Source organism: Asterias amurensis, chromosome 3, assembly GCF_032118995.1.
Source record: "Asterias amurensis chromosome 3, ASM3211899v1".
NCBI lineage: Eukaryota > Metazoa > Echinodermata > Asteroidea > Forcipulatida > Asteriidae > Asterias > Asterias amurensis.
This window is the reverse complement of record NC_092650.1, coordinates 15,895,231-15,916,782: the sequence shown is the minus strand read 5'-3', so window position 1 is coordinate 15,916,782 and position 21,552 is coordinate 15,895,231. Positions and strand designations below refer to the sequence as shown.

Below are 21,552 nucleotides of genomic sequence, written 5' to 3'. Positions count from 1 at the left end.
ATAGAAGTGTTTGAGAGGTGCTGAGAGAATCCCCTGTTTACAAATCGCTTGTCACACAATTTTTACAGGTAAAATATCCATGTAACAATGAAGTATCAACTGTGAAAACCCCACCCAGGGATGCCATTGGGTCTTTCCTTCAGAGCCTGAAATTTATTTTTGAAGGGAAGGGGTCACCGCCCCCCCCCCCCCCCCCCCCCCTCTCCCTCAGACCAAAAAACTATATTAAAAAAACCATAAAAAAACAGAACTTTGTTAACAAAACATTTTTTTCTTTTTCCCAGCCAGATTAAACACAGAGCCCCGGAAAAAATCGCGGAAAATTGGAAAAAGCCGGAATTCCGGCAACGAAACCTGACATCCCTGCCCACCGCATTTTTGTTTGTACGGATAAAGGTTGACATTCATACATTAAAACAAACCTTTCACCCATTTTAGGCCAATGACCACAGCCTAAAACTTGCTTGATTTTTCCAGAGAGAGGAATACCGATGTGGCAGGAGATTCTGTTCCCCCACAGATTCTGTCTGACCATATGGCGACCTGTGTACAAACTTCTTCTGATAGCGCCCTCTTCTGAAACATCCTTCTTCAGCCAGCATTAGTTTTCCCCATGCAAGACAGAATCTCCGGCGGCCGACTTCCCTTGCGACCAGCATGGGAGAGAACCAACTCAAAGCCCTTTATGTGTACTCACACAAGGTCTTAGCTGGGAATCGAACCAGGGCCATAGTTGTGAGAGGTGAGCACTTAACACACAAGCCAACCATTCCATCCTTGTATGCTGAATAATCTTAGTACCAAATGTTTTTGAAACAAAAATCTCTACTAACTTTTGCAATGATATGAAATGAACGGAAGTAGCTGGAAAATAGTTCAATAATAAACTTAGCAGAGACAAATTGAATTAAGGTAGTGCTTACTACAGAATTCCGGGCTCACGGTGCTCTGTAAAATGAGATTCTAGCAGGGCCTAGTTCAAGACACTGCTTACTGCAGAGTTCCAAGCTTACGATGCTGTGTGAAAGTTTGCGATTCTATGGGTAGTAAACGGCAGAATTCTATGGAAAGCAAGGCCATGAAATTTGGCCGTGGCCCTGTAAATGTCACAAACATAAATCCTAACACTGTACTGAGTATTTCATTGATTTCATCTACAAGTAAGGGTGGAACACAAACACATCCTGTGAGGACCCGAGGGACCTGGGGCAAGTCTACTGCTGAACTGTTAGCTTGAAAAACGAACCAAAATATTATTGCTGCATTCTTGGAACGAAAGATTGCACACTCATGAGCTTCACTTTATGAATCACTGCAAACATTCACGATGATAATACAAAAACAATAGCACATTGCCTACAGTCATGACAGTAACGCTTCTCAGAGTCATAGAAACTAATACACTTTCACATAACCACATTTCTTTGAAGTGAAATACTTCTCAAAATATAGCTTCATACCATCGAAATCTGCTGTAGGCTTCTAACTAATAGTTTTTTATTGCCTTTAATTTTAAGAGAGACTACCAAGCACCTTCCCTTTAACACATTTTCCAATGGATTCTATGCAGTATTTTTAAAAGTCTAGTATTATGATAACTTCCTTTAAGAGTTCAAGTCCAGATTTTGTAGACAGTCAAGAGCCGTCAGACTGAGTCATAAGATGGAGGTCAGATTGTGTTAGTCAAGTAAGACCCAGGTCTGAAACCACTTACAGTAAATAATGGCCTACACTCCGGTATGAGTGTGTGAATCTTGCCGATCTTACCAGTTCAAGGCTTTCTTAAAGACAGTGTACACTACTGGTAATTGTCAAAGACTAGTCTTCACAGTTGGTGTATCTCAACATACGCATAAAATAAGAAACCTGTGAAAATTTGAGCTCAATCGGTTGTTCGAGTTTGCGAGATAATAATGAAAGGGGAAAAAAAAACCTTGTCACACAAATTTGTGTGCTTTCTAATGCTTGATTTCGAGACCTCAAATTCTAAACTTGAGGTCTCAAAATCAAATTCGTGGAAAATTACCTCTTTCTCGAAAACTACGTCACTTCAGAGGGAGCCGTTTCTCACAATGTTTTATACCATCCATCTCTCCCCATTACTTGTAATCAAGAAAGGTTTTATGATGATAAATATTTTGAGTAATTACCAATAGTGTCCACTGCCTTTAAGCCCTGCAGCCGATTTCACGAAACGCTAAGATTAATCCTAACTCGAGTTAGGACGAGTAACTCGTCCTAACTTAGGATGGGTTCAATGCGTCCTACGTATTTGGATACGAAACTGAACCCGTCCTAAGTCCTAAGATTAATCCTAAGTTAGGAAGAGTTTGGTGAAATCGACGGCTGTTCGCATTGGACTTAACTTGGGTAAACTAACCGAGCCAATTGGTAACTTACCCATTTTAAGTCCAATGCGAACAGCCCAGGAATTTTTTCTCCCAGGTAACTTACCCAACCCGAACGGGTAGTTTAACTGAGCCAAAGGTGCCCAGGAAGATTGGCCAGGTCAGTTTAACCGAGCCAGAAAGTCCAACGCAAACGCAACGAGTCGGTTAAAATAAGATTTTGGTGATTATCGAACTATTCAATGTTACGAAGGGGGCCAGCTCGGACAGTTTACGCACGGTCTTGGTAAGTTTACCCGAGTCAAATAAATTCAAGTGCGGACGATGGGAAAGTTAACCCGTCAAAATGTTACCCAGCGTCATTGGTAAGTTACCCAAAATATTAAACCAGTGCGAACACAGCTTTAAAGGGTCTGTATAAACTTGGTAATGAATACAAATTTGGGTTGAGCAAAGAAAAATGTCCAGAACGGGACTTGAGCCTGTGACCTCTAGATGAACATTCCTGCGCTCTACCACTTGAGCTACCCAGTCCCTTGTTGTGGCCTACCTATTTTGACAATATCTTTGAAGAAGCCCTGTAATTCCTAACTGTCGTGTAGCCAGGGATCAAAACCTGGGAGTTGGCAACAGAGGAAACATCTTAAGGGGATGCAATTTTTTTTATTTCGAAAAGGTATAAGCCAAACCCACTGGACATGTTCCCTTCCCCCACCAGGTACCTACCCGTGTTCTGATGGTGCATTAGTAATGTGTGTAAGCAGCAGTGTACATGTACTCTCTTGTCTGGTATACAGTGGAGTTCACATCCTCTAGGTATTAGCCCCACCCACTAAGTAAAATATAAACCCACTAGGTATAAGCCCCACCCACTAGGTATCTACCCCACCCACTGGGCATTTTCCCTACCCCCGCTAGGTACCTACCCATGTCCTGATGGTGCAATGAAGTATAAGCAGCAGTGTACCCTCTTGTGTGGTATACAGTGGAGTTCACATCCACTAAGTACAATATCAATCCACTAGGTATAAGCCCCACCCACTAGGTATCTACCCCACCCACTGGGCATCTTCCCTACCCCCACTAGGTACCTACCCATGTCCTGATGGTGCAATGAAGTATAAGCAGCAGTGTACCCTCTTGTGTGGTATACAGTGGAGTTCACATCCACTAAGTACAATATCAATCCACTAGGTATAAGCCCCACCCACTAGGTATCTACCCGACCCACTGGGCATCTTCCCTACCCCCACTAGGTACCTACCCATGTCCTGATGGTGCAATGAAGTATAAGCAGCAGTGTACCCTCTTGTCTGGTATACAGTGGAGTTCACATCCACTAAGTACAATATCAATCCACTAGGTATAAGCCCCACCCACTAAGTATCTACCCCACCCACTGGGCATCTTCCCTACCCCCACTAGGTACCTACCCATGTCCTGATGGTGCAATGAAGTATAAGCAGCAGTGTACCCTCTTGTGTGGTATACAGTGGAGATCACATCCACTAAGTACAATATCAATCCACTAGGTATAAGCCCCACCCACTAGGTATCTACCCCACCCACTGGGCAACTTCCCTACCCCCACTAGGTACCTACCCATGTCCTGATGGTGCAATGAAGTATAAGCAGCAGTGTACTCTCTTGTCTGGTATAGATCTTCTGTTGACTCTGGCCTCTGCATTTAGGTATTCTTCAAACTTGTTGTCTATGTGGTCTAGGATTGGCTGCCAACTGTATAACAAAACATGGATACGGACAAGTTTTAAAGGCAAAGTATATTTTTGAATTGTTGGATTTTTTTAAATCATATAATAAACATTACACATGTGCAATAAAACAACCCGTGAAAATTTCATTTTAAAAGGTGGCAGCTTTTTTGAATTATTTCACAACCTAGAGTGGTTTAGTCACTTAAAGGCAGTGGACACTATTGGTAATTACTCAAAATAATTATTGGCTTAAAACCATTCTTGGTGACGAGTAATGGGGAGAGGTTGATGGCATAAAACATTGTGAGAAACGGCTCCCTTTGAAGTGCCATAGTTTTGCGAGAAAGAAGTAATTTTCCACAAATTTGATTTCGAGACCTCGGATTTAGAACTTGAGGTTTCGAAATCAACCGTCTAAACGCACCCAACTTCGTGTGACAAGGGTTATTTTTCTTTCATCATTATCTCGCAACTTCGATGACCGATTGAGCTCAAGTTTTCACAAGTTTGTTATTTTATGCATATAATGAGATACACCAACTGTGAAGGCTAGTCTTTGACAATTACCAATAGTGTCCACTGTCTTTAATTGAGAGCACTTTCCCTTTTCAAAGTTTCAAAGGCATGTGACTACAATGTGTCCTATCTCGACCTTTTTTTACACTTTCTTCACAATTTTATGGCACAACAGCTTATCTCTGTAGGCCTACTTTTCTAAACGGTAAACAAAAGTTAGTTAGGCCCGGTTCACCTGCTTTATAAATGCAAATGTGTTACAAATTTTTACGTCACCAACTCGCAGCAAATAATTAGCATCAGTTGACTTGTGCTCAACTCTTGTGAAACATTCGCTGCGAAAACAGCCCCTGTGTCGATTCGCAAGAAGTATGAACCGATCCTTACGCTGTTAATTTTGGTTTTTACCCATACACCGACGTGTGTTAGCACTGTATAGTCAGTACTTCCCCGAGTCCTGTGAAAAAAATATCACAGGCATGTTACTCGGGTGGGATCCGAACCCACGACCCTTGCAATTCTAGAGCAGTGTCTTACCAACTAGACTACCGAGATTGCCCGGTAGCTAGAGGCATCCTTACGCTGTTATGCCATGGAAGGGCAGATAGGTTCAGATATATGGGAGGGCAAGTGGGGTGGGGGTAGGGGGGCATTACTCACCAGTTACTGTTGTCTACTTGGTCCCCAAAGCCCGGTGTGTCAACGATGGTGAGCCTCAGTTGAACGCCGTTTTCCTTAGCAGCAACTTGAGAGGTTTCAACCTTTGGGGGAAAAAAAGAAAAATGATTCCAAATTGTTTAGAAATACAAACATTCAATTCTGTGTACAAAAGGAGATAATTTTAAAATCAAAGCCATTGACGACATTGTAAAGAAGAAAAACAAGATTACTGTATGGCTCCATTACTTTTTTTAAATCCCACAGGTTATCATCCAAAACTAGTTTTATCAAAATTAACACACATAAAAAATGTACAAACGGGTACTGTACAATTGTTTAGTGAATGTAAAACCTGAAATTAACCATGAATAAAAAAAGGTATGGCAAACTCAGGCCTGACGCTTCATTTTTGAAAGGGCCTCGACACCAACGTGTTTTCTCCTAGGCAAAGGTCACACTGTCAATGGAAAACTGTTACTTTCTATTCGGACATTTCAAGGGCACTAAGGCAAAGACCAGGGCAATGGAGGCAACTGCAACTTATTAAGTTATTGCCTAACTTTCTTTCTTTTTTTTTGGGGGGGGGGGTCAAATTTTTAAAAACCTCACAAAGCTTGGTATTTAAGGTTCAAACCGGGGACAAAAATGCAGGCACAGAAAGAGTTAATGTTTATGAACAAAAAAACTGAACTATGAAACCACTGTGTCTGCACATAACATTCACTGTCATTGTCAGGTCTCCACAACCAATCCCTCACAATGTGCAAACCAATATATATACCAAAAGGGCAAAGGTCATCTCCGAGTGAGTAGGTTTTCAGTTCTTTGGGGTTGACCTATTGTGCAGGAAATGATGGCTTACTCTTGGGGGCAAGCCTTCGCTATGAGCAAAATGCTAGACTTCAAGATCTACTCTGTACATTGTCTCATGGAGGAAGGAATGATTGTCTCAACCTCTGAGGTGGCTGACTGACTTTGGCTGTCATAAAACGACCAGGATGACATTTTTAGCAAGGGGCCTTGACTCTGTGTGCACCTTGGTTGTCTGGGCGGAGGAAATTGGATACATTAACCTGACAGTTGGCAATTTATTTTGTGGTTAAAATTAACTTTACTAAAAGTTCAGCTCTGACAGAGCAGATAGGTAATGGTCAGTAAAAAGCAAATTACCAAAATACTCTAACAATCGAGTGTAAACCAGTGGTAATGATGTAAGGGCACTGCATTGTTCAAAATTAAAAACTCATTATGTGATAATGAGGAAACATAATCATATTCTCTGAACAATAAAAATATAATATATTATTAAAAAGTTGCGTCCCCTTAAGGTGATCCCCTGGCTGCCGCTTCCAAGGTTGCGTAACAAACTTGGGTGCGATCCCTGGCTAATGTAAAGGGCCCACAGCAGTTCACAGTTTGGCTTCTGACTGGCTCCATGAAGAAAGATATTGACTAATTAGTAATTAGGGAGACTCCAACAAAGGGCTGGATAGCTCAGTCCTGCTAAAGTCAATATTTCTTTGTTCGAACCCAAATTTTGTTATTATGACATTCCCACACATGTAGGCCTTCGTGTAGGCCTACATTAGGCCACATGAAAAAAAAATGTTGACCGTCCTTTTTTTTGCAGATGGGGGAGGTTTAAAAAAAAAAAATTATATAAAGTTTTGTTGACATGCCAAATATGAAATCAAGTATAAAGAGATCATCACAAGCACAGTGTAGCCCAAGTAAATATTTGAAGAATTGTTCTTGCTTTGCCATCATGAATAAAAACCTTCTTTAAACATCTTTTCAAACCTGTAAATTTTGAAAAAGAATTCAGCTGAAAAGGTTGTTTTTGTTGATAAATAAAATTATTATTATTTTTTTTTAAATGGGGTTGGGGGGTTTTGAACAGTCGGGCGGGGATGATCAAAAAAATATTTTTGTATGTACCCTATGATGGGTAATACTAATATCAGGGGTGAGAGTCATTACTAACAAAAAAGTCTGAAACTTGGATACAAATTCAAAGGTATGTCGAAATGTTGGCAGTTCTACCTTTTGGTAAACCCCTGGGGTTATAGATTCCAAGGGGCTTTTGGAAACAGTATCCAAAGCACTAGAGAAGTAGACCAATGAGCAGGATTTCTTTATTTGTGGAAAAAATCAATGTCTGATTTTCTTCACCAGGCCGACATAAAAAGTCTGAATTCAGCCAAAAGTCTATACAATCTCATCCCTGTAATATTCAACTTGATCCCTCCTCATAAATTACATTGAGTAGGCCTATTGACACTCACATCATGTATCCTACAATGTACACACAGTGAAAAAGACCCTGCCTAGACCATACTTTTCTGTAACAAGTGATGGTGCTTTGTCTGACCATTAATACTAGACAGCATTTGCTTTGTGCTGCAGGATTGTTTGCATGCTTTCCAATTAACCATTACTAATGTAACCCTGTGACTGCTGCTTCCTTGCATGTTCCATTATACAACACAGTACAATAAGCAAACACATTATTATACCATACACACAGGGTCTTTGGGCATAGTGCAGTTAAACATCCTTTTCATATTTAAAGGCAGTGGACACTATTGGTAATTACTCAAAATAATTATTAGCATAAAACCTTTCTTGGCGACGAGTAATGGGGAGAGTTTGATGGTATAAAACATTGTGAGAAACGGCTCCTCTGAAGTGCTATCGTTTTCGATTTCAAGACCTCAAGTTTAGAAATTGAGGTCTCGAAATCAACCATCTAAACGCACACAAATTAGTGTGACAAGGGTGTTTTTTCTTTCATTATTATCTCGCAAGTTCGATGACCGATTAAGCTCAAATGTTCACAGTTTTGTTATTTTATGCATATGTTGAGATACACCAACTGTGAAGGCTAGTCTTTGACAATTACCGATAGTGTCCAGTGTCTTTAATATACTTGTACTCATCCCAAAGAATACATTTTGTCTTTGATACCATGTGATTGTTTTAATCCTAAATAAATATAGATGTAGGCATAAACAATGAAATTAAAATGTAAACATTTCATTTGGTCCCATTTTTGAGATATCGCCGAAGAACGTTTTTTTTCTCTCAGAATGCTTTATACTTTGAAAGCTGCTGTAGGCTTATACCCAAAAGTTTGTTGTCATTAAATTTAAGAGTGATTAACAAACAGCCTTTCAGAAACTTAAGTGAAGTCAATGGGTGATCAGTTTCTCAAGCTGTGCAACTTGACCATGGCAGGAAGTGGAGTTTGGTTTGGGAATAGGTTTGAGTTACATTACGCCAAATAAAGCATCCTGTCCCTTTTTTTTCAATTAATGGACTGCTGACAAATTTATAACGACAACCAGCTGGGCTATTTGAAAAAAAAAAAAATCTAAAATCGTTAAATCTATCATTTTTCTGTTAAAGCCAGTGGACACTATTGGTAATTACTCAAAATAATTATCAGCATAAAACCTCACTTGGTAACGAGTAATGGGGAGAGGTTGATAGTATAAAACATTGTGAGAAACAGCTTCCTCTGAAGTGACATAGTTTTCGAGAAAGAAGTAATTTTCAACGATTTTCCAGCATCTGAAAGCACACAACTTCGTGTGACAAGTGTGTTTTTTCTTAAATAGTTATCTCCCAACTCCGACGACCAATCAAGCTCAAATTTTCACAGGTTTGTTATTTTATGCATATGTTGAGATACACCAAGTAAGAAGACTGGTCGTTGACAATTACCAATAGTGTTCATTGTCTTTAAATTAAAAAAGGGATGCTTTAACATGGTTTTGGGGGTTTTTTTTCGCCTTAGATCATGTAGATTTATTGTACTTGCTAGAGAAACTGGGGCCCTATAAAATCGTTGTATTTCCTGCAAGGTCACGAGGCAAACTGAAGGACTTCCTCGAGTCAAACCAGCGAATCCATAGTTCGCCTTTTATTTTTGTAGCATTTTATCTCTTGCCGACAGTTTGCAGTTCCTTCCTTTACTATGGATCGCTGATTACTGATTATGATCACGATGTCACCACTTGTGTACATTACACATGATGCTCCTCATGGTTAAAGAAAACACTGATTACAAAAGTGATAACAGCTACGGGTGTTTGGCACTGAACAGTTCTAAAGATCAGTATTCTCACTTAGTGTATCCCCAACAATGCATAAAATAACAAATCTGTGAAAATTTGGACTCAATAGTTCCAAGAGAATAATGGAAATAAAAACACAAATTTGTGTACTTTCAGATGCCTGAAATAAATTTTAAAGACTTCAGGCCTGTAGCCTTTTTATATTTGAGTTAGAAATTACCTCTTTCTCAAAAACTACGCTACTTTAGAGGAAGCCAGATCTCACAAAGTTTTTTAACTATCAACAGCTCTCCATTGCTCATTAACAACAAGTACATGTAAGTTTTTATGCTAACAATTATTTTCAGTAATACCAATAGTGTCCAAAGTCTTTAAGTCCAAGACTTAAAAGGTTTTCAAAAGATGACAAAATCGAGACAGTCAAAATCTGATAAAGCTGTTAAAGGCCTATACTGTAGCGTAAGGAAATTTGCCATTTAAAGCGCCCTCATGTGGTAAAAATATAGGCCAATAGTCAATTGACCAAATATTGGTTTCAATTGGTGGTCTTTACGCACGTGTAAGCTAATAAAAAACCCATGTCGGCTGAAACTATAACCCCCCCCCCCCACCCCGGAACAAATGAGTTGGAAACAAATTGATCTACATTTATAAATGCTCTGTCTGTGTAAAGTTGTTAAGGAATCAGGGAATCTACCCATGGATCACACTGGCAACTCTCAAATAATAACAATGGCTACAAAAAAGGATTTGGATTTGTTTACTCAAGGGGGAAAAGGGGCACCATTTAAGGCAACAAGCAAATTTAAAACATGTTTAGTGTCCCTACCCGCATCATTTTTGTAGGCTGCCTTTTTTTTTCTTTTACTTTTTCTTTAAAATGAAAAAACTAAAAAATAATAATAATAATTATTAAAAAATTCATTTTAATTTCAGACGAAAAGTTTTCTTTTTGTGTAAAAAAAAAAAAAAAAAAAAAAAAGGCACTCCTACCTTTTTTGATAAATGCAAGACGGTAAACAAGTTTTCATTTAACTTGGCCAAATCAAACCATCAACTGAAACTTTACAAGGCAATTTCTTGCTCTCATCTTTGGTTCTAAAAAGCCATTAAGGATGCAGCCAAATAGTCTCTTTTCCACCAAAGTTTGTCCCGCCGCCTTTTCAGAGACTGTGTTAGATTAAAAAATATAAAACACTCCGAGACCGTCCCTAAGTACACCACTACCAGGCATTTGTAACAAGGTGACGGTGTGTTTGTCTGGGGGGGGGGGGGGGGTGGACCATGGGGCGATTGTGTTTGATGTCCTTGGCAAGGAGGCCAAGAGGGTTTTGAGAGTGAAGAGCCCTTGCCGAAGTACTGCAGCAACCTGCTCCATACATGTACAATGTGTACAGTCATCATGGATGAGTGTACTGGGGCCTCAGTTTAGGTTATTGCCCTGTGTGTCATGGCTCTTGAGAAAAAAAAACACTCACAGACCATGAACAGAAATGTAAACAGCCTTGTTTAAAGCAGGTCTTTTCTTAACACTGCATAATATGTTAAAGTATGCGAGAGGCATTCTTTTCTTAGTGTCCAGCTACAAGAATGTTTTTTGTATCGGTTAATGTTGACTGTTCTATATTATGGACAATGTACCATAGAGGAATGTTATCAAAGTGTAGTCAGTACATGTTGGACATGTAACTACAACATATCCATGTACCAAAAATATGAATGTGTTTTGTTAGAATTGTGGTTGGTATCAAACACCATAAAACAATAACATTACTCTAAATTTACACTGGACTGCAGACTCAAGGCCAGTTATCTCTTTAGCCTGGAGCCAGTAGGCCTAAACCCACAAACAGGACAAGTCGGACGGTTTTGGAGTTTTTGACCAAGTGTTACTTTTCAATCTGATCAATATACTTTACACTAAACTCTCATACAACACAAAGGAGATCAATCTTCTTTAAGTAGTGCAAAGTGCAATGTTACAATTGTGTAGTTTTCTTGTTTTGTTGTTTTCATTTCAATTCTGGCCATTTAAAATCAATTACATAATGTCTGGTCCAGTAAACCTTTTGAGCCACACAACATACCATTAGCAGACCGATGGATTTCACAACCACCCACCCAGACACCATTTCAAGCCCTAGGTGTGGTAATAATGTACATGTACCTGGGGTAGATTTCACAAAGAGTTAGGACTAGTCAGAGATATCAAAAATGTATGGCTAGTCCTAAGTTAGGACGAGTAACTGGTCCTAACTCGAGATAAGACTAGTCCTAACTCTTTGTGAAATCCACCCCTGTGTAGGCCTACTTCACCATACACACAGTAAGGTGCCCATTTATACCCAAGTACATGTACATTGATATACAGAACCTCTCAGAAGGGGGGCGGGATGTACACCAGGTCTTTATGCTTCATTTCTGAAAGGGAAAGGGCACCAAGGCATTTTCCCCTTGGTGAAGGGCACACAGGCAATGACTGGGGGGCATGGAGGCAATTGCCTTCATTGCCTCTGTGAAGTATCAGGCCTACATGTTTACATGTCACTTCAAACGTGCCCCAGACAGCAACACACACAAAATCTGCTTCCCAAAATGGCGCAGCCAAGGTTTATCGTGGGCGATGGCGTCAGATTAACTGGGTCAATATTTGAAAAACAAAATTGGCTAGAAATAGAATAGATTGGTCGGGGCAAGCATTTAAGTTTGCAGCACAGGTGCCGTGTTGATAAGCGGTTAGTCACCTTGTTTTGTTCATGAGGTAAGGTAAACATTGCAAGCTGTTTTTCCATGTAAATGATGTAGTTTTTCAGACTGGAACTCTGTTAAAGGCACTGTATACGTTTGGTGATTACTCAAAATAATCATTAGAAGCATAAACAAAATTACTTGGTAACTAGCAACGGAGAGCTGTTGATAAAACATTGTAAGAATCGACTCCCTCTGTGAGAAAGCGACAAATGTCTCACTTAAATATTTTAATCTGAGAAATACCTCAGGCTTGACACCTTTCCCAGGCGTCTGAAAGCACACAAGGTTTTTGCATCAAGGATGTTTTTTTTTTTCTTTTTTTTTTTTTTTCTTGCAACTTCAATGAGCAATTGATTCCAATTTGGATACATGTACGACGTGTTTGGATACATGTACACCGCGTGAGAATACTGGTCTTTGACAACACACAAACGGTGTCCAGTGCCTTTATGGGTACATGTAGGTAGAGAACTTGGGACTTTATTTGACTTATTATTAAAATAGAAAAACAGAGGCCTTCAGGGAAGGCAAACAAGAGTACAGAAAGAGGTCAACAAACATGATTGATTAGTGATGTAGATCTGTCAATTTCTGTCAGGCACCTGATATCAATCATCAGCTGTCATAAAGGGGATGTCCTTCACCTTCTACAAACATTGCTGCCAATCTCACAGTGATGTTTACAATATTCTTCTATGTCAAGAGGAAGGGTGATGACGTTGAGGATACCCAGGTTAATGAAGACGTAAACAAAAATGGACAGGGCTGAACATTACTAAAGCCGTGTTCCCATTGGATTTTTTTCTTTCGCCGAAATTACCATGACTGGCTTAAGTGTAATTCTACAGCGCAAAGCTGTTCGCATTGGACTGTTTGGTGGTACTGATGAGTTACCGTCGCTGCATGTCACACTTCTGTGACCTCTTTTAACCTGTTAGTTACATCACGGTCACTGTATGTTGACAGCTAAGTCAGTTTACCATGCGTCCTCATGTGACTTAATTTTGTAATTCTACAGGAAAAGCTGTGATACTTAAAAAAAAAAATTAAAAAAATAGGTCCAATGGGAACACGCTTAATCAGGCACGATATTTTTTCCTTGGTGGAAAAAGTAAGGAAATTCAAAATCCAAACTTTTGATATGTAAGTGGAACATTTGAATTTGCCTGTACTGCATTTTGAAGAATAGTGAACCACTTCAAACAGGTTTTTTGTCATGGAACTTTGGCTTTGAGGGCAGATACATTTCTGAATGATATTGATGACGACATTATACAGTGTACACTGCACTGTACCACCAACCCTTAAGGCCTTGGGTTACTTGAACCAAAGTGCGCCCCTGGTTTTGGGGTGAATGCTTGAGCTCTCTTTTACCAGTAGCAGATCAATCTAACTGCAAACTACAGATTAGCAAATGTATAAAAAGATTCATGATTCATGAATTAGGGTTTCGTTTTTTAATCCGAGGGTATTAGCCCCAAGCTTTTAGCAATCTGGATTTGCATTCTGACGTGATCAAATTGAGAGTAAATAGTTTAATCCCGCCCCTCGGCTAATCTTTTCCCAAGTTGCAAATTGAATCTCATAATCTCTAGACTTATTGATTGGGAAAAGCTTCGGCAGGCACTAGGACTGTAGCTTTCAATAGAGGACGGTAACCACCAGTAAGTAGAACCCGTATTTTGGGAAAATGCAGGAAAAATATAGAATAAAATAAATTGGTTAACTATTATTTTACAGGATCTCATTTAAAAGATGCTAAGATCTACATTGTACTACTAAATTATAATGTCTGTCATTGTGATACCGGCTGTTAAAGGCAGTGGACACTATTTGTAATTACTCAAAATAATTATTAGCATAAAAAACTTTCTTGGTGACGAGTAATGGGGAGAGGTTGATGGTATAAAACATTGTGAGAAACGGCTCCCTCTGAAGTGCCATAGTTTTCGAGAAAGAAGTAATTTTCCACCAATTTGATTTCAAGACCTCAGATTTAGAACTTGAGGTCTCGAAATCAACCATCTAAACGCACACGACTTCGTTTTGACTAGGGTGTTTTTTCTTTCATTATTATCTCGCAACTTCGATGACCGATTGAGCTCAAATTTTCACAGGTAAGTTATTTTATGTATGTGTTGAGATACACCAACTGTGAAGGCTAGTCTTTGACAATTACCAATAGTGTCCACTGCCTTTAACACATAGGATTCAATTTGCCTCCAGCTCGGAGGGCTAGTGGTAAGACATCTACTCTAGCAGGGCAAAGGTTGTGGGTTAGAATCCCACCTCAGTTGCTTTTTTTTCACAGAACTCTGGAAAGTATAAGGTGCTTAGAGGCACTAGACACTATTGGTAATTACTAAGAATAATGGTAAGCATAAAACTTTATTGGTAACGAGCAATGGAGAGCTGTTGATAGTACAAAACGTTGTGAAAAATGGCTCCCTCTGAAGTAACAAAGTTTTTGCAAGAAAGACGTAATTTCTCACACAAATAATAAAAAGCCTCGTGCCTGAAAACTTTAATAACTACAGTATTCATCTGAAAGCACACAAAGTTGTGCAACATAAGGTTTTTTTTCTTTCATTGTTTTCTTGCAACTCCGATGGCCAATTGAGTCCAAACTTTCACAGTATTTTTTATTTTATGCAGATGTTGAGATACACCAAGTAAGAATACTGGTCTTTGACATTACCAATATGTGTCCAGTGCCACTAATACACAACGGTGTGAGGATAAAACTAATTTATAACCATGGAAATTGGAATAAGTTCTTACTTGGACTGTTTTCTTCATCCGCTGTGACGGGCCGGGATATTCTGAGGAGTAGATATCTGTCAGGAAGAGGGAGTTGATTAGTGTGCTCTTACCAAGTCCAGATTCTCCTGTAAACCAAAGACACAAAAACAACAACTTTATTTAGACACTCTGCAACAAACTAAGTCGACAAACGAAATATTTGCAAATAGTTCCCAATATTGATGCCATCTTTACGACAATTTTGGTTGTGGCTTTGGGCTTAGACGAATGTTCAAATTTGTCTATGCAGCTGAGTGGTTCACCGACCAATCATTCCCATAGTTTAAGTAAAAACTCCTGCTTGCCACAGGCAGTGTTTACGCACAACGCAATCGGGCAGTATCCCCCTCCCCCCTCCCAAAAATAAACCCCAAAAGCAACATAACAAACAGCAAATAAACAAACTATTGACTGTGATATGGTAGCTTAATTGGGCAAGGTTAATTTGGAACTATAAAAAGAGCCAATTCATTCCACTTAATTTTTTTTTCTCGTTTTTTTCTGTTGATTTTTTCAAACTCTGAAAATTTGACATTCATGATCATGTAATATACATGCAAGTATGTACATGTAGGTTTACACATGTACACTAGGGTCTACATGGGCTACTCTAAACTGTCTGACTACGTGAAACCATGCTACATGTAACTCACTGTATACGTACATAAGAGCACTAGGTAATGTGTCTATCAATGATAGCATTTATTACACTATGCTGATACTGCAATCAGTTATCACCCAATCATTAATCACTTGGCATACCAATGCAGTGTAAAAGCAATTAGCATTCAGTACAGCCATGAATTCCAGTTCCCATCCACAATTGGTACAAATTGGAAAACCCAACCAGTATTCATGGTGTTTACCCCATGGGAACATGTACATTGTACAACTCTATTCTGTATTATCAAGGATGTTTCTCTCCATGGCTGGAGGAATACTGTACTGTAGGGAGTAGGCTACAATGTATTTATACACCAGGCATGGATTGCTTTGGCCCTTCAAGGAAAAAGTGGGAATATATATCATTGGGGATTGCACTATTTGTTCACTTTTTGGGCAAACCCTGAAGGCTGCTGTTTGCTGTATGTGCACTTTGTTAACATGTACAATGTGTCATGTACTTTGATATTTCCTCTGTTTTGTGGTAAGATTTGGGTTTTTGTCTCTGTCTTCTGTTCATTGTGTTGTATTTTTAAAGCCCGAAACAACGAATAAGGCCGATGCTATGGTTTCTGAAATGGACAGGTTTTGAGATGTACAAGTGTACATGTATTTCAAATTGAGAACTACGTATTCCTTCTTGTCTGAGGTAAAAATAGTTAAAAGGAGAAGCTATTCCCAAGAGATGGCCCGGCATTAATATTCAGTTGTTACTTTTCTGTTTACCCATCAACCAACATTTTCGAAACGAGATCCACATTTTTAATTAAACATTGTGCATTCCATTGAGCATGGAGGAAAAAAAATATAGAAAGCTGTGGTCCCTTCTCCCTGATTATTCTGAATGGCACACATTGCCTTCCATGTATCCCCGCACTGTATTATGTTTGGGTTCAGCTGCATACACCCAACACCACCAGTCATCACTTATAATTTCCAAGTCTCACCGGAGGGTGCCGTGAAATTCACATCATACACTAATAAATAGCACAGAGCGCACAGAGGGAGTGCGTTCTTGTTGTTACAGACAATTACTGGCCCTCTGTATAACACGGACAATACACAGTACAGCGTAGTGTACATAATGTGTCTGTGAAACAACAGTGCAGTCTGGACACCAGGTTACAATGTCGGTCTACATGTATGCTGGGGAATAATTAGGACACACACTGCACATAATATTGCATGACCTACTGCATATTTGATAGATTCGTCAGCAAGGTCTAACCTCCATGGTCTAACGGCTTAGCCATCTGACAATGTACAGTTCACATTCTGTACACATTGCTAATTAAAGGAATGAACAGGCCCGGAACATGCACTTTACAGTAAAATCATGGAGGTAATAATATCTTTCTCCATGGTACAACTAGAGAGCCGTTGTACACAACAAGTAATTACTCTCAAGTGGTGTGTTCATACAGCCACACAGATACACGTAGGCTACACAGAACAGTATGAAATATTTCTCTGCCCTTCATGATATGGGCCTACATTTAAAATCACCAACTGCACTTTCTGAAAATAACATTTTTTTATTTTAAGAAAATAATTTTTTTTAAAGCACATAATACATTTCAGAACCAAATACTGAGATGTTTTCATTCTTCATACCTGATACTGACAACAGATGTGAACACTTGTGACTCAAATGCACATTTTGGAGGAATACTGTCCATGCATAGAAAAAGGGCCACAGAAAAATCCCCCTTGCTGCATTGGTGAAACACTTCTATTCTATGCAAGGTATTGATATTCATGCAAAACAAAAATAGCTTCATCTTGAGAGATCAAAATTGTTAAAAAAAAAGGATTGTTCCAAAAAACAAGTGGAATGTTTGGGTAAGGAGGTTAATATTGCCGTAAGTGTGTGTACACGCATTGACCCATTACCACGTAAAGGTAGCTTTGAAGGGCAAGATATGGCCCACTAACCACACACACAACAAATAACAATACCCTTTGAATAACGGTCCTCAAATCAACAAGTACAAACGGTCCACTGGGCCGCAATGAATCAGACAAACCAGTTTGACCATATTTGAACACATTGGTAATATCTATCGAGTCAAATCCTGGAATTCGTTCGATTGGAATGTTGATTTGGCGTCAACAAAAGCTATCTGCACTTTTCTTCCACTTTTACATATTATATGTACTACAAGTTGTACGCATTATTGTGTGTACACAGCTTTGTACTACCTGGGTTCATGGTTTTGTGATTGTGAAGACTGTGTTTTATTTTCAATCCGATTGATCCTGGAAAGTGTGTTGACATTTTGCTTGCTTTTTGTTTAAATGGTCACCTCACAAATGCTCCATTTTACATACAAACACAAGTACAAACCTACAAGTGGAAAGTTCTATGAGCTCAAACCCAGATACTGAACACCTTGCTGAACACACATATGCACACTAGCCGTCACATCGCAATAATAATGCAGCGCCTTTTTCTGATGCGACGGCCAGCACGTGCATGCAGTAACTGCATTTGAGTCCATGACTCCATGAACATGTGCAGCCACATTGAGTTGAAACAACTAAAAAGGGATGTGGGGTGTTTTGACGTGGGTGTTTTCCCTCCTTTCGTTTTCCTGTACAAAACCATTGCATCATGCCTGCAGACTACGGTCCAGTTTAAAATCAAGCCCTGCTAATGTGTACAAAATAGACAAGTACATGTCGGTGTACGTGTATGCCTGCATGTAGACCCTCCACATCAATCAGATTTTACTGAGTTTGATTGTACACCAGTGAAAGTCACAGTACATTACAAAGTAGACAGGCTTTAAAGCCCACATCCTGTGAACTCAATAGCCAATTGTGAAAACAAGTTTAGAGAACGAACAAAGCGTTCAATTCCTTCCATTCAGCGATTGCACAAATAATCCTGTGATTGGAGTGGGTTTAAGTACACTGCATTGAACCATGCCACTACCCACCTTTCACCCACCGCAATCGTACTCTTTATTGAACAACAGAATGGAATGCTTTCTCTGGGGATAAATACTTTTCAAGGTTGACAATTTTCATGGATTTTTTTTTATTCCTTCTTTAGCACAATGGTGAGGGTCAAAACCTAGTAATACTTGGTAAAAATTGGTGTGTTTAAATGGATTTGTTTGAAGGTATTTCCGGTTCAAGTTGAAATAACTTGCATTTTATGTTTGGCCCACATGTAGCCCACTATACTCTAAACCTCCAAAGGTTGATCCGGAAAGCTACCTTAAAAAATAAAAAAATAAACAAAAAAAGCTCTTGAAAAAAATACACTAGTGTATAATGTTTAGCCCTTTTCTGCCAAGTGTTTCAGAAATTTACTAAAAAAAATTTCATATTAATTCATTTGTGTTGCCCCACTGCAGCAGTTTCTTTTCAATGGTACATTTGGTTTATTTCCGCACAATGACTAGGTACATCTTTTTAATTTATTTTAAGGAAATAAATTCAATAAAAACAAGCCACACTGTCCATACAAACATGTATTCAGTCCAGCCCTTAATTTATGTTTTATAAGCATCAGTATTGATTACAAACCAGAGCAAGATACATTACATAATGTATTGACCCAAACCACCTTACCTCATTATCACAATAATCTTGGTTGTACCATTTTGGAAGGCGATGTCAGAATGTGTTGTACATTGCAGTGCACATTTTTTAATTAGACATTTGCCTGGGTTGAGGGTTTGAGTTGAGGTACTACGTACCACTCCCAGTATCACTATCTTCCCTGTGGGTTTCTGAAAAACCATTTAGCCAGTTTAAAGCGAGTGCAGCTTACAGATTAAATCTAAACATCAGAAATTTTATAGAGCTGTGTACTAACCTAATCATTACGATAAAGCACATTTTATAGTAGAGCTTACATGTACTGCGTCACAGTTCTGCCCGCAGTGGTCGGTGCCGGAAAACCCGCCTGGCACCCAGGATTTCTGACCACCACACATAGTACTTGGAAAGTTTTTAGTTACATTTGCAATTTCCTTTCAAAATCAAAGGTTTTCAATGAAATATAAAATTGGGTTTTACCAGTAACAAATTGTACCGCAAGCCATTTATTTCGAGCACTTCTTTGGTTTGTCTATTTATGATCTACCATGTTATAGTGATCCATCTCGCAATGGTTTCCAGGGAAACATTTTTCCACCACTTAAAGGCAGTGGACACTATTGGTAATTACTAAAATAATTATTAGCATAAAACCTCACTTGGTCCCGAGTAACGTGGAGAGGTTAATGGTATAAAACAATCATTGTGAGAAATCGCTACCTCTGAAGTGACATAGTTTTCGTGAAAGAAGTAATTCCACGAATTTGATTTCGAGACCTCAGATTTAGAACTTGAGGTCTCGAAATCAACCTCTAAACGCACACAACTTCGTGTGACAAGGGAATTTTTTCTTTCATTATTATCTCGCAACTTCGATGACCGATTGAGCTCAAATTTTCACAGGTTTGTTATTTTATGCATACATGTACACCAACTGTGAAGGCTATTCTTTGACAATTACCAATAGTGTCCACTGCCTTTGAGAAATAAATGTAGCTGAACAGCACTCGCAGTATTGATTCGGGCATAGTCCAGGGTGATATGTCTACACTAAGTGACCTTGACAATGTCTCTGGAAACAGTGCTCAACCCAGAGGGCATAATAATAATAATAAGAATCAACTACAAAACATGTATCAAGCCCACGCTAGCAAGAACCTTTTCCCCTGAGGTGCTGAAAAGGTTGAGAGGAAATTAATTAACATCACATGCAGATGTGAACAGGAATATCTTCAGCCTACATTGTGTGGAATAGAAGGAGTATACATCGTTTATCAGTTTCAATAGATGGAGTGTGCCCAGCAACAGAATTTTAGAACAAAGACAGATGAAGAAACTGCATCACAAAATAAAAGTAGATTGTCTCGGGGTATGATGTGGAGCGAGAAGTTAACAAGTCCTCAAGTGTTTAACACACATTTGGCAAGCAGACCACTGGAAGGTGTGCCCTTAACTTTTTTAGTGGCTAGCCAGCAGGACCAGGGCCCAATTTCATAGAGCTGCTAAGCACGAAAATTTGCTTAGCATGAAACTTCTTCCTTGATAAAAACAATATTACCAACCTAATTTCCATTTTGTTGCATTTCCTGGTATTCAGCTGAACATGTATGCTCAAATCTTGAAAATCACGTAGAAATTTGGTTGGGAAATCCTGTTTTTATCAAGGCAAACATTTCATGCTAAGCAAATTTTTATGCTTAGCAGCTCTATGAAATTGGGCCCAGGTGGCTTGTGATTTCACTAGTCCTGCCAGCTTCTTCACTGCTACATACTTGAAGGTTTTTCTTTCAACATTGGAATTAGCATGTATGAGACGACTTGCACGAAGTACTTAAGCAATAGACTAGCCAACTGGACTAGTTGGACACAATACTGACTGGTCCTCAAGTGTTTAAAAACAAATATGTGACCCGCTCTGTGAAAATGAGTCAGATCTATGTAGGCAATTTCAGGAATTGAGTTATATGCATGGCTGGAAAGAACACACCAACAGCAGTAATTTTGTATGTGTCTAAGCTTTGGGGTGTATCGCGTTGCTGAGTTACTCCCGTTTGAAATTAGCCACTACAACACCATTTTTTGTGAAAAACGAATTACAAGTAAAATGATATTTTAAACTACAATTGTGCGCAGAAGGATACAAATTAGACATACGTATGATCACAAAATTGTTGTATTCATAGCTTTATTGCCTAAAAGTAAGTGTTCTAGAGGTTAACCATGCAACTAAAGATCTTAAAAAGAAAAAAAGATTTTTAAATTTTTTTTTAATACATTTTCCGCATTAAACTGTCCATAACTCAATATTGCATTGGGCGACATGTGACTCATTTTCACAGAGTGGGTCACATATTTCACCAGCAGAGTAGTGGATGATACCAGCTGCACCAGCTGTAGCAAAAGCCAAATGATCCCAAATCCCCCTAGTCACTCCTTAACACTGCATTACATCCCTCAATCCTTCTG

At 39.1% G+C, this 21,552-nt stretch overlaps 1 protein-coding gene across 4 annotated transcripts in view; it reads right to left on the bottom strand.

Moving 5' to 3' along the window:
• The window catches only part of LOC139934653 (septin-7-like), a 59,948-nt gene that overhangs the window by 30,689 nt on the left and 7,707 nt on the right, over positions 1-21,552 (bottom strand). For all 4 annotated transcript variants that reach the window (XM_071928977.1, XM_071928976.1, XM_071928979.1 and 1 more), the window contains exons 3-5: positions 14,851-14,957; positions 5,240-5,340; positions 3,951-4,085 (exon numbers count right to left, since the gene is read on the bottom strand). In XM_071928977.1, coding sequence (XP_071785078.1) covers positions 3,951-4,085; positions 5,240-5,340; positions 14,851-14,957 — 343 coding nt within the window. The remainder of the gene's footprint in view (positions 1-3,950; positions 4,086-5,239; positions 5,341-14,850; positions 14,958-21,552) is intronic.